At 42.4% G+C, this 21,222-nt stretch overlaps 1 protein-coding gene across 1 annotated transcript; it reads right to left on the reverse strand.

The window, feature by feature from the left end:
* Window positions 1–16,104: 16,104 nt before the first annotated feature.
* On the reverse strand, window positions 16,105–16,788 carry LOC115227762 (60S ribosomal protein L15-like). Its single transcript, XM_036498734.1, has one exon. It carries the CDS (start codon window positions 16,762–16,764, stop codon window positions 16,150–16,152), a length of 615 nt encoding a protein of 204 aa, XP_036354627.1. The 5' UTR covers window positions 16,765–16,788; the 3' UTR covers window positions 16,105–16,149.
* Between the last annotated feature and the right edge of the window lie 4,434 nt (window positions 16,789–21,222).

Genomic DNA, 21,222 nt, shown 5'->3' on the forward strand with positions numbered 1-21,222 from the left:
AACAAATGACCATAAATAAACAAACATTAAAAAAATATTTAATTAAAAAACAACTCAGAACTAATCAGAGTAATAAAAACCAAATTATTATTCCGATAAGATAAACAGACATTCCCACCACTTTCCTTACCCCTCTCAGTGTTCTCAAATAATAAAAATCAGGGACTCCCATTAAATTGCAGAATGAATGGACAAACACAGAAGGGTAAAGACTCCCAGTCCTCAGAAAAATATGCGTCGAGTAACCCCCAAAAAGTGAGGTGTATGCGATCTGATTGACTGTTCTGAGTGCAAAAGAAATCACAAAACCAACCACATTCAACTAGACTGACCGAACCCTCCATCCAATGTATCAGGTGAGCTGAACTTTTAAACACCAATTTCTTACCCAGGCCAAAAATGGGAGGAACAAACACAATCAGCCAAAAGTGACTAAAAAATGGAGTCAACAAAGGCAAAAGATATCCCCGGTAGGTCACTTCCTCAAAAAATGGAGCCTATTTAACTCAGTATACAAATAAGTACGATAATGACTATTCTTAAAAAAGACAAGCTTCCCTGCCTAATGAATAATTTGGAGTCAAGAAAATGGATTCCATTGGCCAGGAAAAAAGAAACAAAGCCACCCCCGTAGATGCACATACACTGGAGTACAGGAACGACAGAAGATAGAGTTGGGAGATGAATGCCTAGTCCGATATAGGATGCAAAAAGTTTCTGCAACGTCAGGAAGAATACAAACCAATCCAAGCTTATACCCGCACAGAGACCACATCAGAATCCCCGATAGACAGCATGAGAAAAATCCTGCATAAATTCGGTTTATGATGTATTTCTTGCTATAGCTTAGTCGATGGTTATTTCAGAGATTATACTGTGGAAGTGATCGGGAGGAAAGTGAAACAATCAGTGGAAAACTGATGCTGATAAAAAGAGCACAGAAAAGGGCCACAGAACCCGATAAGTGACAGACTGGAAATTCAAATCTCGAATTCGGAGACCACCACATCCACCAAGTAAAGTAATCAACAATTTATTGAATTACAATGTTGTGATTCATAAAAAATAATTTAAAACATAAAACCTTTAACGGAAACCAGTTATAGAATCGGAAAACTAATAAAGAACGTCACCGGGGGCCGTCTAAAATGTCATAAAGAGACCCCCGAATGCCTTGGCGCAGTGACCACTTTTATCAATTACCCAGTAAATTAAATTTTTAGTATTATTAGGTCAGGGATTGTAAGGCAATTGTGAGTCAGTAAGAGTTAGTTAGTCTTATCGTCGAGTCGTCTTCAATTCATTTTTTAACTTTTTCCTTAATAAATATATAATTTCTTTCAAAAGAATCTAAAGGAAACGAGTTATTTCTTAGAGGCAACAAGTTCCATGTCAACCGGACACATTAATTCTCTCGAATAGTGGATTAAACAGAAATTATATGATAATTGCTGTGGATATCCTTTACTTTAACAAATTAAATATGTTAGCATCAACATTTATGAAATTTTAAACTTACTCAATTGTTTATTAGTTGGAACATTTCCAAAATTAATTCTTCAGTTCACTTTGAATATATTCATTGAAATATTCCAATATTTTTGTTTATAAAATTATGAGAGCATGTTTATTTCCACAACATTGTACTTTATGAACGTTCGAGATCTCAGAACTTGTAGTCTGTACTTTTCTAATACAAAAAGCGTAAAGGACATTGGGCCATTTTGACTAATAAATCTTGGCAATAGCACGTGCAAAAACACAACCTGTTAAAATTTAAGCGCAGTCTATTCTTAATGGAGAGATAGAACGTTGATCTACACTGCAACTAATTAGGATATATTACAGAGCGACAGCATGTCTACATTCCTGTACTTCCTCTGTTTAAAACCGACGAGTAAAGCTCTTGGTGATATCTTTCCTATTTTTAACAAATACAATTTGAAACAGCCCATAAAATTGTGAACCTATCGAGTTAAATCAGCGTCTGTGAACTTGTAGGAATAAATTAACGTGGATACCCCAGTTTATCCAGGATAACAAACTCATTTAACGAAGAAATCATTGGAAACCATGGAGTGAAGGAACCATGATCTCATAGCAAACGAATTAGGATGATGCACCCGTTATTCCATGTGTGATAACTAGGGGTCACTAAATACCAGAAGGGCTTTATAAGAGGGGAGGAAACTATTTTTTAAATTCCTAAACAAGGAAAGGGAAAAATATTTTAAATGAAAATTCCAACTTTAATTAAATATTTATTATTGTGTTTGTTGGATGATGAATTGTCTTAAATCCGTTGCGAAAGGAGTCAGATATATTGCATGTTCTACAACTAAACTTCAAACTATTAAAATGAAGGAATGGCTCGCTACATCTTCTCTAAACAATGTTCCACACACATTCAAGTCGTGCGTCAGAGAAAAAATATTCGATGCCTCTCAGGTGGGTCATATTTCAATCATTGCAGTCTGCATTTTATTGTATTGGAAAGACGTATTCCTCCCTCTTCAACAAAACAAAGAAATAGTGAATATAACTACTCTAATTCTTAAAACTCAATATTGTTAACAAAAATATATCACGTGCTGAGTTGTACCTTGATACCCACACTAGCCATTTCGACAATCATATAACGAAGAGCATAGGGAAGTTCGACTCCCGCGACATTATGAGAGTGACACATGAGACACGTCCAACACTCCTCCTCCACCTCGAGTCCATTCTCCAAAACACTCCCCTTCTCGCGGATGGTCGACAGAAGGGAGCCACACGAAGAACACAATTTCATCTGGAATGAGACAAATGCAATACAGGAGTCCGATCTGAAGAAGTGAATAATCTGTCCTGCAGAGTGAAGGCAGTCCCGTGCGCCAACAGGGCATCCCGTTCCATCTCTCCGAACCTGATCCCGCCATGTCGCCGTCTCCCTTTGATGGGTTGTCTCGTCAGAGCGTCGACTGTCCCAGTTGAACGAACCTTGACTAAACTAAAAGTGACGACCTGTATCTTATCCATGACCATATGCCGCAGTCGTTGGTAATACACGACGCCCTGGAATATCTGTGCCTCCATTTCACAACCAGTCACCCCACTGTACAACTTTTCCCAACCATAGTAGTTAAACCCGGCTATTACTCTCACAAATATACAACCCTGTTCTAACAGCCTTCCAAAACAGTCCACCGTGTTTTCCCGTCCTGCGTATTTGAACGTGCTCGCCTCCTGGAAAAGACCATTGACTGTCCCAGCCTTGCCCGCAATGAGTTCAACCAGATTCCCCATTGTCATCCTCGACGGAATTCCGTGAGGATTGAAGAGCATATCGGGAACCATGCCCGACTCTGAAAAGGGCATATCCTCAGGGTTCATAATCAGCCCCACCACTCCCTTCTGGGAATGTCTACTCGCAAACTTGTCTCCAACCACGGGAGGCCTCTAATCTTAGCAAATGTGTCACCCACAGATTCCACCAGAGTAATGGACACAATTTGGGGATGTTCAAGGAGAGACACCTTATCAACCACTGCCCTCTCCCCCTGCGTGTAACGACCCACCACGAACTGACCCGTCTCCGTGTTTCGAGTACTGCCAATGTGACAACCACCCCACCAGTAGAAAGGACAGTTATATGTCAGTCTCACTCCAATGTAGGGCAGACCATCCGGCCCGACGTACTCCGACAACTGCTCATCCCCCTCTTTCCTGTCTGAAAATCACACTAAGAATACTAACCGAACACGAGAGGACTCCTCTTCTTCTTTCCGTCAGTCAAATCAATGACTTTGGTGGAATATATAAAGGCGGAAGCAAATCCCCGGTCGATGGAGGCCCTGTTCATAGTGATGGCATCCTCCATGTCGAATCCCTGAACATATCACAGTGTCATACAGTGTAGGAAATGATGGCTATGATTGCATTTGTGCCCAGGGGATACTCATCCATCGAGTACTCGTCATACAACTGTGTCCGCGTTATCGGGGTTTGCGGGCTCTGCAGTTGATACATTTTATTGTCTGATCTCGTCCTCATATTCTGACAGGATATGCCCATCGTCTGTTTGCACATCTGCCAACTCACCAGACATAGACAACGTGGCATTGGTAGATATTTCGGGGACTTGGATTGAATTCAGAGAACGGAGTCAAGGAAGCATTCAGACTGAGAACAGAACTGTCATCCAATTCTTGGTGAGTCGACGTGGCCTCTCCACTCTCGAGAACATCTTCCTTCAGTGGAATTAAACGATGAGAACAAACGGTTTTGGATTTGAGCAGAATTTGGAGGTAAACTTGCTCGAATGAACCAACCAACTCCTCCGCCCGACACAACACGTTGAAGACAGGCCGAACAAATCGACAGGGGGAAGTGAATATGTACACTGCGGGGAATTGACTGTTCGAGTACAACTCCCTCGATTTGGGCTTCTCAACAAAAACTATTTCTGAGTGTTTGGGAATCTGAATGTCATAAAGAAAACAACTTTATTTTGTGTCTTTAACATCCTCAAGTTGTTAATAAAACTATGCACTTTGGGACAGTCAATATATCCCACCACTCCCCCATCGAGGAGCACACAATACGCCTCCACACCCCCCAGAGGACCGTCAGTGGGATTCACTCCATATGAACACAGAACTCGCCCCAAGTTGTGATGATCAGTGTAGTCATTCACAATCTATCAATACACACGCGGCCATACATTAGCCAGAGTAGTCAAATGGTTAACCAACCCACAGGACGGCCCGTCAGGAGTCTGAACACAACAAAGGAAGCCTAAAGTAGGCAAGTGAGACAACCCCAAGTCTCCGGCCTCATCTTCCTGATCTGAGTGGTCTTCATTTCAATGTAGAAATTGCCTCGATGAACACACCGGAAATGCGACAAAAATCTCATGTGGTTAATTCTGTCAGCAATCACACTCAATCCGGAGGTCTGCTGAATTCCGTGGGCACTGAATGCGCTAATGTTCCCAGTAGAGAGCAGACAGTTTATGGTCGAGATTGGATTGGGGGAACGACTGATTGCCGAGTTGAGCAGTTTCTCGATGTCTTCATCCCCCGTCTTCTCATACGAATAGACCATTGTCTTTATAATCCCCTGAAGCCACAATTTCAGTCTTTCCTATCAGCTGACTTGAATGTCAGACTTGGAGGACGATCGAAAACATACTTCCAGGCAGAATCACTTCTTGGTTGGCAATCGAGTCGGGATTTTCCTCCACACACTCCCCCTGGACAAACGAAAGGAGTTTTTGCAACATAAAACTAAGGTTGAGGAGGCCGATGAAAATACACGAGACAGTTCACCTTCTCAGTGTCCGTTCGGAGATGAACACACACGGACTCCCTCAATATTCTCTCCGTTATTTCCTCGTTCGAATACCAATCAGGAAAACTTCCCTGATCACGAAAAAGTCCTCCCAAATAGTCCCTGATCTGTGCCTTCGTGTATAATTTATCCACGTGTAGTCTCCTCATCATGATTGTGGCACAATTCGCCACGAAAGAACTGTCCTCCACCCCCCTCATTATCAGTCTGAACAACTGAGCATCCCCCAAGTCGTCCAACGCCTACAAACAGCACACACCCATACCTTCACGACTATCATAAAGGGAATCAAATACAGCTTTCTTCCACACATAATCGACAGTGTCGTGCAACAGTTCTTCAAATAGTGCAACGTCATGTGCTGGGAATGTCAGGAAAGGGCAACTGCTGGCATTTCGTTGAGTCCCACACACCGCATGGTGACCCCGAACTCGGTGTAGTGGTCTCCACGTTGTTTCCAGTTCCTCCGTTTGAGAGCCATGGCCTGAAAATAGTATTTCCACAAAACATAGTTTCGGCGAGGGACAGTCAGCATTCGAACACACCGCTCAATTCCGTTGATTATAAAATATCCTCCAAAACTCTGATTTTGTACAAAATATGAAAACCTCCGCCTCTTCCCCCGCCGAAATGAGCTGCCTGGGCGACAGACCCTGCAAGTGGCACAACGAGGACTGAAATAGTCAAAATGTGAAAAACGTGGAGCATTATTGGGAAGGTCGTGGCCAACTGTCGATCTATAAAATTGGTGACTTTCCCGTCGACTTTGCAGATCAATTCAATGTTGACTTTGCCGCCGTAATTAGTCCTCGTTTGCCGACACTAATCATCGGACTGAAAGTACTTCGGAAGGGAGTATTCGGTCGTTGATGACTTTGAGGTCACTTCCTGGCATGTTGATTCGGGCATTCTGGAATATGTCAAATTAGTCAACGTTGATTGCCAATTCCACTCGTTTTCCGTTGACTGTGGCCCCGTGGATGTTTATGCTCTAAGTTGAGTATTATATTAAATTTAAACTCGGATTGATCGCAGAAGACCTTCGGACACAAAGTGATTAAACGACTCGATGTGGTTTTGTACCAAATCTTGTACTTTCTACGAATTGGTTGTAATGTTTATACTCGATTTCGTTCATCTTTGATTCGTCCAAAGTTTGTAAGTCTGTTGGAAACTCGTTTTGTCAAATCGTAGTCCGTGTCGCACATCACCAAATAAATCAAACACGCTCGTTATTACAATTTATAATTAACTTAAATTTAAAATATTTCAAATAATATTATATTTACTAACAATAAAATAAAACAGAACATCAAAGGGAGTGTGTGAATGTTAAACGTGAATTTATTTACTAAATAATCTTTTAGAGATATTCCAAAAAATATTGAGAGCAAAAGCAGCCAAGAGATATCGGACGGTTGTCTGTGTCCTTACCAATTCTGTCCGAATGTCCTCAACTTCTCTCTTGAGAAGATCCGTCCTCGGATCGGTCTGTTTTTTAACGTTGTTATCAGCTTTAGGCAATTTTGGCTGATTTGTGTTTAGTTGGGGAAAAGATTGATCTTGAACTGATTCTTCGACGAATGAGTCAGTCATCACCTCTGTAGTGAGAATCGCAATAATCACCTGTGACTAGGATTTTGTCAGGAATGGTCATGGGGGGAGGATAGTCCCTCAAGTAGCCCTCGTTGGGGGATGGATTGGGATACTCGCTCTGTTTGGAATGTTAATGGAATATACATCTGAGGTCCAATCAGGTTCGTATGGAGAAGGGCACTCTTGGGCGGAACCAAACGAATACACACTGAAAACCATTATTGGCAATATATACGTTTATTTTATATAAATATTAAAAGCATAAAATCGGTTCTAATAAGAAAAATTTTATTTGACAATTAATTCCGATTTTCCGGGAAAGTCTCTACGGCTTGGCACTTACAAATAAGTTTACGCACATAGTCCCGTCCTATTAAAGACAGTCTTATTTACATTTTTAGTAGGCTGAATCGCGTATAGGCTTATATAACTATTTGACATATGTACGAAGTGATTTCAGACTTTCAAATCTATACGTGCATGTAAATACATTTCATATGTTTTGCTGTAATTGAGTTTTCTATTACATCTGGCTTAAATGGTGCACTATTCTGGTTAAAGTGAAGGCGCTTTGCTTTGGATTTCTATAAAAATATTTCTGATTTGAAGGAGGGCTAGGAAACACATATAATGTTTGTCCATTATACTAGTTAAAGTGGGCAACCCTCTCTTTTGGAGAAAAGCAGACCAGAATCAACTAGGCCAATTCCCAGAATATAATAAGAGTACAAAATAAAAACAAGAATATTGCAGATAGTCACAGTCAGTCAATACAAGATCGTTTGGAGGGAGATTGGACAGAGTTGAGAATAGTGTTGGTCATTTCGTCATCATCCGAGTCCGACTCATAATCAACCAAACTTCGCTTGAGAGCTCCGTCAGCCACGAATATGGTGGGAGGCATAACCAAAACGGGTTGAGTAATCTTACTCTGAATAACCAGTTCCTCCTCCTCTTCCACTACTCTGTGAATACAACCACCCACTATTCTCTTTCCGCATCCGAACTATCGCATCCGACGCCCTCTCGAATTCGAGGGAATCCACTACAGGGTTGTCGAAGGGAGTGACCCCATCGTCACTGTCAAACCAGGCGTCCTCATCCTTCAACTCCGTCAAATACTGTGAGTCACCACTCTCGTCATAACTCAGACTACTCCCTGATAACCACCACCAACTTGTTCTTGGTCACCCCCTCCGTCCGCTTCTTTATTTTGGTGAACGTGTTGACATACTCGATGTGACTGAGGTGGGAGTCGTAGTATTCCCCGATTATATAATTCGCCAACTCCACCGTCTACACTGCACAAACAACCCAACATCGCAGGCATTCTCAAAGAACTCGAGGACTGCCGAATTGACCATGTTATATCTCCCCCATTTCAACAACCCGACGAAGGAATCGAGGAGTCGGTGGGAAATGACGAACTGTGTGTAGGACGGACGGTACAACACCACCTCCTTCACGTACCTCACACTGCCTACACATCACACCACACCTCTACTCAGCACTAGCAGTTTATAACGGGACTTGAACAGTGCCACTGCCCGCACGAGGAGTCCTCGGTCGATGTTGAGGGAGTGCAGTTGGTTGGCGTAGTTGGGCACTTGCAGGGTCAGGTGGTCGAGGAGGAGGGTCAGATAATCGGCAGTCCTCCTGTCCTCTGCAATGCAATCCCCACATCACCAGAAAGCACTTTGTTGTCCTCAGTCACCACAAACAGGGGTTCCACCAGTCGAGGCAGACACACTCGGAAATGCACATCCGCGAATGGCTGCCGACACAAGTTCTTGGGATCGTCCATCACACTCTCCGAATCGAGGATCTGTCTGATGGCCGTCAGAATCTCATAGGCCGTCTTTAGTTCTACAAATGACACTGCCAACACAACCAGGGTCGGGATCGTTGACAATAATATGGACGAGGACCACCACCAACTCACTCTACACATCACACACCCACACACCTCATCCCGCAGACACTCCCGGACTACTGTCGGGGACTTGTCAATCAAATGAAGGAGGATAGAGACGGCCGTCCGATTAGACTGAGTGGACTCCTACACTGAGGACACCCCACTACCAGCACAGCATGGAGTGTTCTGATGAGACCAGCATCCACGAGGGTCTGGCAGTAGGCATGCCAAGCGGGGATAAACTCCGTCAATTTAACTAGTTGGAGGACGAATGCGAGCAGGTCAGTCCTCGAAGGGTCATTCCCAATACTCGACAACAAACAGGATAGAAAATTCCCATTCTAATTATACTCATTAATGCCAACGTGGAATAGTCTTATGGTCTCGTTCACCAAGTCCGACAGAAAGCTGTTGATTCCCTTGCAGGTGGTCTCCCTTTCGAGGACAGTCAGCGGATTGTAGGAAATGTCTCTGATGAAGAGGGTTTTGAAGACAATCTCCAAGTTCTCGGCCAAAATGAGGTCCTTTATTTCCTCGATTGGCCTGAATCTGAGTCCGTCGTCGGGATCCTCTCCACTCAGAATGAAAATGACTTGGTCAATCAGTTCGACTGAAAGCATCGACTTGAAATGGTCCTTTCGGTCACTTTGGACGAGAATCTTAACGAGAGAAGCCACTTGTCTCCCACAAATATCGCCCTCCCCACATTTGAAGAACAACTCGATCAGAGAGCGGACAAAAACAGGGAGATCCACGGAAGTTCCCCCCGCAATGAAATAGCGGACTCCTTCTTCGGCGTCTTCCACATTTTCACACTCATTGAGGACAAAGGTCTCCTCCTTGGGCTGGGAGTCCTTCTCCGTGTTCTTTTGCTCCTCCCTAATCTAGGATATGCGGATTGTCGAATACAATCTCAATTATGTCCATGAACTGGTCGCACTCGGTTTCTTCGAGGAAACTGATAGCGTGGTCTCCTTCTGTGTCCTCCCACAACACGAGTGTGCTCTATACAGGTTATTTGGTGGAGTACTTCCTTTCTTTCGAAATGCAGTTCTTCGGAAACGGGGAGGTTCAGGATTTCCGATTCTAAAACACACAAGGCAGATTTACTGTCGTTCTCTGATCGCACGTGGATTATCGAATTCCTCAGGTCAAGGTCAGAAAGGTTGCCTACTCCGTCGTCAGTCCACGTATTCTCGGAAGAGTCAGCACATATCTTGTACACTTTGACGCGATACGACAAGGATTCCGTCATAAAGAAATTGCCACCACAAAAACACTTTACACAATGTAGACTTTATTCAAATAAAATTAAACTACTAATTTTTTAGATTTCATTTTTATAAATAAAATAATTATTCAAATCGTAAACAAAGTCCAATCCACAAGCCAGTTCCCTAAGAACTCGGATTCATTTTCTGTACTACTCAATACAATCTTTCCATCGGGATCGACTGAATTCAAACAAAGCCAAAACCTTTTAGAAAACGCCAGGAATCGGCTCCAGACATCCCTTTCACAGTCACTAGCTTGTTGACAGTCTCTCTGATCACCGACAAAATACAATCCCGTTTTAAGTCCATTTGGCCACAAAATGTGCCTAAAGTGACACAAAACCCCAACCAATCGCCTTCAATGACTCCAAATCGCCTATTTCCGGGAGATTAGCGGACTCGGATATCCAGAAGAGTGGCACAGAAAACCCTCCATTGTCCAAAGACATGGAAGATGGGAGATGTCGAGGTCAATATAACACATAAAATGTACATTGAATGACAGGTCGTTCTAATGAGGACATCCACCCTGTCCAACAGTCGAATAGAAATAATCCCCGGGGACAGGAGACGCGGTTCCCCGTCGATCTGCATTGGCACTTGCCTCAATATTGTCACATCCGCCTTCCTGCATTGCTTCAGTCGACAACCAGTCCCCCCCAGTTGGGTGGACAACTGCCATCACGTGCAACAATACCATCGACCCGTAAGTGAACCCAATCACCTCCAGCAGTCCATCCGAGTAGGACTGTGGGACGAACTTGGAACTGTACGTCTTCCCCCACGGATTCCTCCCCCCGGCATACCTCAAGTAAACCAATCAGTCAACGAGTATATATTCAGAAACAGCAATGTCGATATTTTCTTTTCGATGAGTTTAGAAGTCAAGTCCACGTCGTCGCACTGAGACATGACAGGAGACAGTACAATGAGTCCGCAGTAGTCCGACAGATTCTTGCAGGTCTGGACGATGATGTCCTTCCCCCCGACCTGTCTCCTCACACAACACTCACCCCCGCGTAGTACATCTTGTTCCAAAACCGACTGTTAAACTTCTCGGGGTTTGCGTCTGTTTTAGCCAATAAAAGTACTCCGCGACTCGTGGAATTCGAGGGAAATGCCCGCATCCGCCCCAATGCTGAAGTAATTGTTCATCACCCCGTCCTCAACCGAGTCGTCGTTGTGTTTGACCCTGATCGACCACCTGTCCAACTTCCCCGCAGGCGAACAAGCCATGTCGGCCAAAATGTCCCGCAAATGTTCGGTGGTGTGTCCCTACCACTCAACCACTCTCTCTACAGGTCCCCAGTTGAAGGTTCTGGCCAAGTCATTTCCCGTGCCGAGGGGGATAATCCCCACTCGAATGCTCATCCCCAGTTCATTAGCCGTGGCCAGAATCCACCCCACTGTCCCGTCTCCCCCAGCAATCATAAAAATCGTGTTCTGCACATTTCGGTACAGTTGGAGTCTATCAGTCTGCAAGTCCCACAAACCCCATTTTGGGCCCGGAAACAGACAAGTCGAAAATTTGTCGAGGATTGAGTAGCCAGAGTGCCTGTTGGTAGATATTCTCCCACCTGCCTCCCCCACTCTTCTTATTGATGAACAGCACGACGGGGGAGCGAGTGGAGGGTCCCGGATATATCGAGAAGAGGCAGCTCCCCGCCCCACTCACAGGCATTCTCCTCATCCCGGGGGAGTGGGAAACCTTCTAATACATGTCCGAACAGTACTTTCTTAATCCACGTATGAGGGACTACGTAGGAGGGCATTGTGCACATTTCTCTGCTCATTTCCTCCCTAAAACAGGAGGAGTAGTGCATTTCCACTTTGCACCACAAACACTGGACAACGTAGGCCTGCAGAGTGGGGACTACCACCAACCTTCCGGCCACTGAATGACTTGGAGAAGGCCTTTTTGCAGACGTGACACTTGCCTTTGGACATGAGTCTTATTTCGAACTGGTGGCGTTCCCCGGGGAGGGAGGAGGACTGTTCCCACTAGAGAGTGAGAGGGGAATATCCAACATCCTCGCTGCTGGAGACGTAGGTTTCCTTGCACATGTGAGTCAGGCTCTGCAAATGACAAGTCAATCCAACATGTCCAGATTGAAGACACTTTTCGTGGACAACCACACGACAGATCCCACACCGAAAACGACTGTCGGCCGTGTTCTGTGGTTAAGGAGGCAGTCTTACCCCCGTGCACCTGCACTTGTTCATGTCACACAACGACGACGAAGGCTTCGTGTCGAACCAACTGTGAGTAGTCGACGGGATTCTCACCTTGGGTTCACCACCACCAACTCACCTTCCAAATATCCATTACTCACTCATTAATTCAACTAGGTCTATTATCCTATTTAATTCTTATTATTAAATTAGTTATTAATATTATTTATATTAATTAAGAAAGTGGCCACTTGTATTCCCCACTGTAAATAAATCCTGCATCCACCATTAACTCATCACTCTCCGGTGGTCCTCGACTCCCCATCTCGTAGGGCACAGGCTCCACCTCCCCTTCTTCCAGTGCTGTGAGGAGGGGGTTAAATATCCTCCAAGCCTCATTCAACTCGTCAGAACGGACAAAACTGGTCTGAATTCCCTGAATTGCCTCCACAATTAGAAACTCGTAGGGCCCCAGTATTCCATAGTCCTACACATCACTCAAATAGTCACCTCAAAACGGTCACTATATGTAATATTCAAATCCGTCTCCACGTACTGTCCCTCGATTCCCGGCCGTTTGACCACAATCCTCAGGTAAATGGCCTCCGTGGGGTTCACACATATCACCAACTCGTTGTGTTTGCCCATCCCGAACTGTCCGCTTTCCTGGAATTGAATCCTCACTTCACATTTCCGCTCATTCAGTGCTGCCAATAGTTTTCCACAACAACCCTTTCCAGCACGAATAATGAAGGGCACTCCTTTCCATCGGGCATTGTCGATTTCGAGGACTGTCGTCACCATTGTGGGAGTCCGCGAACCAGCAGGGACACCCTCCTCGGCCAGGTACCCCACGTACTGTCCCACGACGGTCCTTTCGATATCAGCCTCCCCCACACATTTGAGTAGTTTGACCTGAAATGACCAAACAGTCCAACCTTTTCCTCTCGAATGTCCTCAAAGTGCATTGATTTGGGAGATTCCATCCCCACGAGAGATACGATTTGAAGCAAGTGATTTTGGACAACATCCCTGCTATTTTCAGAGTTATAAAAACCGTATTATTCCATAATTATCAAAGTATCCTGCCCGACCCTGCGTTCCGAAGTTTTCCTTCATCGTAATCAACACGTTTTTGATATTGTTCCTGTTCCAAAGGGTTTCGAACACTTTGTTGGCGAACCTTGGAATGAGGGGGGAGACCACCTCAGAGTGAGGATGTTACGTAATGCTTCCTTCCCCAGAAAATGGTCAATTCTGTATATTGCAGACTCGTCGAATAAGCTGGTGAGATGGGCAGACAATTCGTTACTCGAAGACAAATCCCTTCCGAATGGTTTTTCAAATATTATTCTGAGCCACCCCCTAAAAGTAGACTCCTCTCACGTGACCTTTCAGTAGAGCAGTGTCTCTTTATCAGGGAGGCCGTGGAGCTATATAAATTAGGTGGCAATGCGATATAATAAAGACGGTTGGCACACGAATCAATTTCCGTGAGTTTTTGATTTAAATTAATAAAGTTTGCAGGACTGGTGTAGTCTCCCTGCACATAGTGGGTTATCCTCGAAAACTGGGCGAACAAGTCCAGTTCCTCGTCTTTTAACTACAATCAAAAAGTGTGATAAACCAGGAAGTTTGGTCTAATTCTGTCAATGAGGATATCTCTGGTTAAAGCAGAACGGGCATATCCTATGAGGTTTGTGTTCTTAGGGAGCATTGATTTTTTGTAGAGCGTCCTTAGGCTGAATTGAGGTGACCTACCAGAGGGAAGGATACACTTTTTTTGAGGCCAAATCTCCCTAATTGAGAGAATGAAATGTTTTTAGTTCTTACAGATGCTCCAAGTACGATGATCAGGATGTTGTCCTCAGAATTCGCATCCACTTGACACATTTATTAAATGTGATTTCTTAAATATTTAAACTACTTTTATAAATTAATGAATAATCAATTAAAACAAGTCCAGCCAAAACATTCCATCAAACAGATAGTCAAATAATTCCCATCAAAGTGAGGAAATTGTATGTTTTATTAAAAATCTCAACTTATTTTTTAACACACTGAGTGCATTCACTTTGGTAAAAAATGTGGTCAACTATTTCCAAAGGTCAAATTAAACATTAATTATGACCAAGTTGTGCCTATTTTGTCAAATCATGCAAGATGGACATAAATACTTGCGTCATAATAAAGTTCTTATAGCCAATTTCATGTACTTAATTTAAATAAGTTAACCCGATAATTATTTTGAGATTAGTTTGTAAAAAAAGAGAAAAATTGTATTTCTAAAAATATTGTTTTCAAACGTATTCTGCGTCTTCAATCGGGACACAAACTTTTTTATTAAGACTATCATTTTTAAGCCTCTGGTCAAGTTGGAAGGCAATATCGGAGAAACAAGCGATAATAAAGCGGTGAATATGGAATAGCATCTTTGCCACGTGGATTGACGTCAGTTTACTCCATCGATCATAATTTTAATGTCAAATGTTTGATTAGTCTAGAATTCCCATTTGGATTAAAAGTTTTGTGAAATTGACCTTAATAATAAAAAAATTGGACTAGTCAAACTGGAGAGAGGAATTTTGTAAGAAAACTCACTCTTTTACCACTTTTTTATTTTGGTTATTTATACGTCAAAGACAATTGTAAATATAACATTCCCGAAAGTGTATATAGTGACAGTTGCATATTTAGCTACTCGTTTCGTTCTCACCTAAAAAATAATTTCTGACTAAAAAAATTTGTTAAAGAATTTCTGATTGTTACTCATTTTCTAAACGCAGAGAACAAGTATTCATTGTTTGTGTGTTATGTGGATGAAAAGTCATTCTGTAAAATCAACAGCATTTTTAATCTCACTGTAATTGTCAGAATAGCATAGACGTAACTATTCCACAATTAATCTTAATGATTTTCTTAGTTGTAATTTAATTATTAGAAACTGATTCAAAGACGAAATGTCTTTTTAACTTGTTGGGTAAGTAAAACGTTTTTTGGTTACTTTTTGTTTTTAAAGTTTTGTTGTCGAATGACATTTATTCGTGATGAGTTGATCAAAACATTCAAAGAAAAATTAATAAAGAATGCCGTGTTTTTAATGAATATTTTGGTTTTCGAATTGTGAAAAATTAATTTTTTTCATTGGCCGCATCAAAAAAAATATGAGTTAATTCATCATATTTTTTAGGGCTACTAAGAATTCATTTTATGGAATTAAAACTTGTTAACTAATTATGTTTAAAACTACTAAATATCTAGAAGACGTTGCCTCTCAGGATTGCAATGGGGATTCTTTGGAACAGCCATTGTTTCTCCCGAGGCTTTCGACGTCTTCTGGAAATCAAATGCCCGATTCTCCCAACGAGTTCCAGAATTCCAGAGAAGAGAAACGTAGAGAGATTATGCGTCAGTTGCTTAAAATAGTTCAAGTGGGACGCTACACCGCTGTCTACAGAAGTTGTGGCAGGTCGCTGGAAACTATTCGGTCACATCTTGAAACTGAGCCCAGCCATTCCCGCTAATAACGAATACTTCATGGAGTATGGCGAAAAATATCGTGGAAACGAGATCTCCCCTCCTGAGTTTTGGGAAAAGATCTCGATAAGAAATTACAAAGCGAAAACTACCCAGGGGGCTGGACTAGGATGGGTCAGAAGATCGCCTTGCTTGTTACACGTGTGGGATTATAACCTTGAAAATGTTGCTACAGTGTCAATAATAATTTTAAATAATGGAGGACTAGGTAGAATACGGTAGTGACCACAATACAGACTACTGCCAGACTAACTAAAAAATACAAGAAAACGACAAATAAAAAGAAATTAAAGTATCAAGAAATGAATTAGCCAATTAAAATTATCGAACACGAGCAAACCGAACAGTGTTCCTTCTTCTCCACGCAGCATGTTGTGAACCCCCAATAGTCTGATGGAAAGAATGTCCTTTCCCAATACCGCGGGACTTTTTAGAAGCACTGGTGAGTCCATGGAGTTCACGGTGTTTCTTATTGGGGTTACAAATCCAATTAATGGCCGGATCATCCCGAATGACTTTATGGGCAGGGTCCACCATTATGACCTCGAATATCCGATAAGTCCCGTCCTCGCACACCCAATAGGAATTGAGCACTCTCAGAGCATTACACCTCCTCCCAGCACGACCTTCGGCAATGGCCTGAAGACTTTGCTTGGTTTTCCTCTCCCGGACTCCGTGAGTGACGGGTTTTCCGTATGTGATTCCTTTCTTTACTGGGCGCTTGCGAGAGCCTCTTCTGACTCTGACCCGATAGATGACAAATCCCTGCTTTGCTTTGTAACCCAGCCGATGGGCCCGTTCAGGACGACTAGGTCTGCTGACTCGTTGGACCGCAGGCATTTGACGATAACTCCAACAACGAACGCGGAGAAGATACTTCATTACATCAGACTGCTTCTTCCTCCAGACTTCTTGTACGTATTTACTTGCTCCCATTTATTCAAACCCACAGCAAAGCAAATGGAATACACGCTGTATTATTAACGTGATATTTTATTTTTATTAAATATACAAATCTTATTAAAATATACAAAAAATATATTTTATTTTGTTGTTTATAGTTATGACTTACCAACTGGGAGGGGATAAGAAACAATATTTTTTCCCATGGCTTAATTATGTTTATACTTTTAATGTCTTAATTGTATATTCTAAATAATATATTAATCTCGATCAACATGTTTAGTGCGAAGGATGACTGATCTCTCTGTGTGTCGATTCCACATTTTTAAATCCTCAATTTTGACTGCGTGGAGTAGAAGAGAATCCCTCTACGAATTAGGGAAACAACTGAAGGCGAATGAGGACAGATTGGGGTCGTTCACCACACCAGAACAAACCACAATATCTGGTTGTATTTTCTTTATATTATAGAATTCCTGGTGAAAAACCTAATTCGGACGAATTGTCCTAAATTTGGCCTATTTTTTGGTTTCTGTATAAACTCCGATGTTGATTTAAACTTTAACCCTTCAGATTATTCCATTTTCATGTCTTCTGGAAGCATTGCTGCCAAGACTGTCGAATCTTGGGAGTGATGTGTGCTCACAAATAATCAAGACTGTCCGAGACCGTCTCCTCACTCAAATGTCCCCTCGTTCTCAATATATTTCAGAATTGTCTTCGATTATTCCCTCAGTTCCTCGGGCACATTGCTTCACTTTTTCTTCCGTTCTGTCCTCGTTGTGTTGAAAACAATTCGAGGAGGAACTTTCATCGAGCCAAACTGTGCTCTAAAACATGATATTTCGGCTTTTTTCGGATTAGACTTTGTAAAGTTGTATGGTCGTACTCTATTCGAGCAATGTCCGCCCGATGACTGTTTGTGTTGCCTACATTTTACTCTTCTAGTAAATGAGATTGAAAATGAGTTTCGTTTGTGCAAGAATACTCTTCGACTTGTCCTCGATTCACAATTTATTCACAAATTCGAAGAGTTTTTGTCTTTTTCGGAAGAAAAGGCGTCGACTCCTTCTCAGTATAAGGAAAACAACTTTTTGCTTGGGAGAGCAGTCGTCCTTCACCTGGAAACGTGTCCCCAACCGACATACGTCTCCTTTTCTCGTCTAATCCTTAAATATGAGAAAATATTTGTATTTTGCTATTTATTTTGACTTGTAGTACGTGGAAAGGACACACAGTGCTTTCCAATTGATATACGTGGCCTTGTCGAGACTGAGGAAGGAATTTGAGGGCGGAACTGAGTCACAAAAGTGGCTGAGATTTGTCCTTAAGGATGTTGAGTTTGTTTTTTTGGATTGTAGGTGTGGGTTATTCTCCGTGATATTGGTTGTGAGGACATGGAGACAGTCCTCCGACTCGTCCTCTCATTCGGAGGATACGTCTTGGAGAGCTTGGACTTGTTTCTGGGCGTTGATTTCTTTGTAGCGTTGACTGAGACTGCCAAAGTTCACGGATTTATAGTTGATGTGGACAGTTTGGTGGAAATGCAATGGTTTTGTGATTTTTGAGTTTTCTAGTCAGCTAATGAAGCGGTCTGAGCATAATGGTGAAGATTTGGTGCGTTCCCTTGTGTCTAATGTAGGGAGTTGTTCCGCATTGATTGACCAGATTGTGGGATTTATTTGGTTGAGAGTTTAGTTTGAGGGGACAGACACTCTCCGGGCTATCAGTCGATTTATTGATCACCGAGTCCTTTGTTACTTGGAATTGACACTGAGGGGGTCGATGGATCACTTTGTGTCGCGGCTTTTGGGGTTTGTGGGTTCTGTTAATGTAGATTACTCAAAGAACACTCTTCAAGATCCAACGGGGGGAGTGTTTCAGTGTTTGAACACATTTTGATGCTATTAATGGATATTCAGTCCCTGGACTACAAGACTGACCAAATTGTAGGGAGTGTAGTCATTCCACTCAGGTCGAGTTTATCGGGGGGTCCATTTGTCGGGATAAATGTAAACAACACTCATTGGATTCACTGTAAGTTATATTAATGGACCGAAGGTTGGAACTTGACGACTGGATTGAGTATCTGGGTGAGGCTGTGGTGTATTGTGACTATAATCTGGGCAATGACACGTTTTCTGTGTGAGTCAGTTTGTTATTCTTCCAGCAGACTGTTGACTCGATTGCTGGTGATTTGTACAGTGTTCGACTGGTGTTATATATACATCTCCGCGGGGATGTTAGCCCAATTCCTCTGCATGATACATTCCCTCAGTAGCACGTGGATATGTCAATGTTAGATTGAGGAGTGTGGCCCAGTCTATATTGGCTCGAGTTGATCAAAAGTCGAGATTCGACTACTCCGAGGCAGTAGAGGAGTTAACTAATAATCTTTGCCATCAGTCAGTCTACAAAGGGATTCTCCTCAGACTTGCCTTGTCTCTCGTCCCCCCAGAAGTGTTGGTCGAGTCACTCCTGCATGTGCTAACTCATTTCTACTAATTGCAGAGCGTGTTGATGTCTGGGGACGAGAGGGAGTGGAATGTGGCATATTATGACCTCGTGACGATTGTTGTGGACACAGCCAGCAGGGAATTCATGCAAAAGTTATTTCTAGAACAAAAATTGAGTTATTTATAGAACATTCCCAACTCTTACTCTCAAGTATGTGGACAGGGGAGATGTTCGACGGTGTCAGTTCATGTTCAGATTTGCCTTGGCTGTTGTTGCGGATTCGACAGGTTTGTTTTGTGTCCTCAAACCACAGCTGACACCGAAATAACAGAATTGGCTTGGGTTTGTTTCCAAATTGATTTTCAGTGTTCTCCCACTCATTTTGATGTTCTTCTTGTTTTGACGAGGAACATCTGAAGGTTGTGGAGGCCATTTTTGGCGTGTCTGGTCATCAGGGAGGAGGCTTCGTGGGTAATCACGTGTGTATGTTTGGTAGACTTGTTCTTTGATGTTCTGACATACGTCGTGGTTTATAAGCGTTTTGCTGTTTATTATAACTCGGCGGTTGGACTGCTGAAAGAGATCTTCCATGTTTTGGGAGACAAGTGTGTTGGTCCACGATTGCACAATCTGGTTTTTTATTTGTTGTCTAATTGACTAGTTTTATTTTTTGGCCTCGGCTGTTCCTTTGGACGAGTTTTGGCCGAGTGTGGTGAGTGCGTTCATTGGAATTGACAAGTCTAAATTGTCCATGAGTGGCCTCAATATGATTTCCTTCCTCTCTACACAAAAACACTTTGTTTGTGGCACACGTTCTTGATTTGTGTTTATTGTAAAATTGTTTCAAATTGTTTGTAATGAAACTGTGTCTTGTTTGGACCGAATGGTTCGTTCTGCAAAGGTTCCTGTGACTTAATCTTGTGCTTTGAGTTGTTTTGGATGTTTTTGTACATTAAAACAGTCTGAATTGGAAATAACATTTGCCGGATAAGACATTGACGACGATCAAATTTTTGTGATATCTAACTTTAGATTGAGTACTAATTGGATTAAGTGTTTTAGTTAATCAAGTCATTAATACAACTTGTTAATTAATTATTTGTAAGTATATGGTGTGATGGGAAAGTCCTACCATTGCCTTTACTGTGGTAAAAGTTTCAAAGATGTGCTCTCAAACCGCCTGAGACATGTAAACGGGGTTACTCATAAGAGACTAAGACAGGAATATTATGAACTATACACAGGTAACTTGGTAATCAAATACAGACCCATTCGGAGTCCTAGCCAATGACACCAACAAGCGACCTTGCCTTAAGTTCCAGGCCGGACAATGCAGATTCGGAAGTCACTGCAGATACTCTCATTTGACTAAAGAAACGAAAAGTTTATTGGTCTATATCAGTTATCATTTCTTCTATAATTCAGTTAATCAAATAGAAACCACTCGAATGCAGGATTACAACATTTCACTTCGCTCTATCGACGACTGGGTCAAGCAAAACCCTCAAATTGAGAAAAGACATTCAAAAATAAAATATTTTCAATAAAAACTGAAATGTCTATTAAATTGCCTTTATATGTCAAAACATTATTCAATGTGACTGTTTTATTGACATAATTAAGTCCCAAATTAGTTAGTAATCTTTAAGTTATGTCTTTGTCCACGACGTGACTTGGCTGATGTCTGGAATGTCGATTCGTCGTTGTCGAAGTAGTTGAATCGGTGTGTCTGTGTCGGGTTCTTATCTGTGGCCTTCCACGGAGCACTCGGTCTCCAGTGGAACTTTTCGATTTCTCGGGTGACTGTCAGCTCTGGACTATTTTCCAGTGGATTCTCCTCGCGATTTTCGACTTGACTCTGTTCGATATACTAAACCGTATTTATGCCACAAATCATAACTTTTTTGTGCATATTTCTGAGGGCGAGAATATTTTCGAGATACAAGTGCTTCCACAGATTGGTCTCATACTTTGTTGGTGAAAAGTTGAGATACCAGTCCAGTGCAATACACTTGGGCATCCAAATCTGGTCCG

This window comes from Octopus sinensis, unplaced genomic scaffold (assembly GCF_006345805.1).
Source record: "Octopus sinensis unplaced genomic scaffold, ASM634580v1 Contig07101, whole genome shotgun sequence".
Lineage (NCBI taxonomy): Eukaryota > Metazoa > Mollusca > Cephalopoda > Octopoda > Octopodidae > Octopus > Octopus sinensis.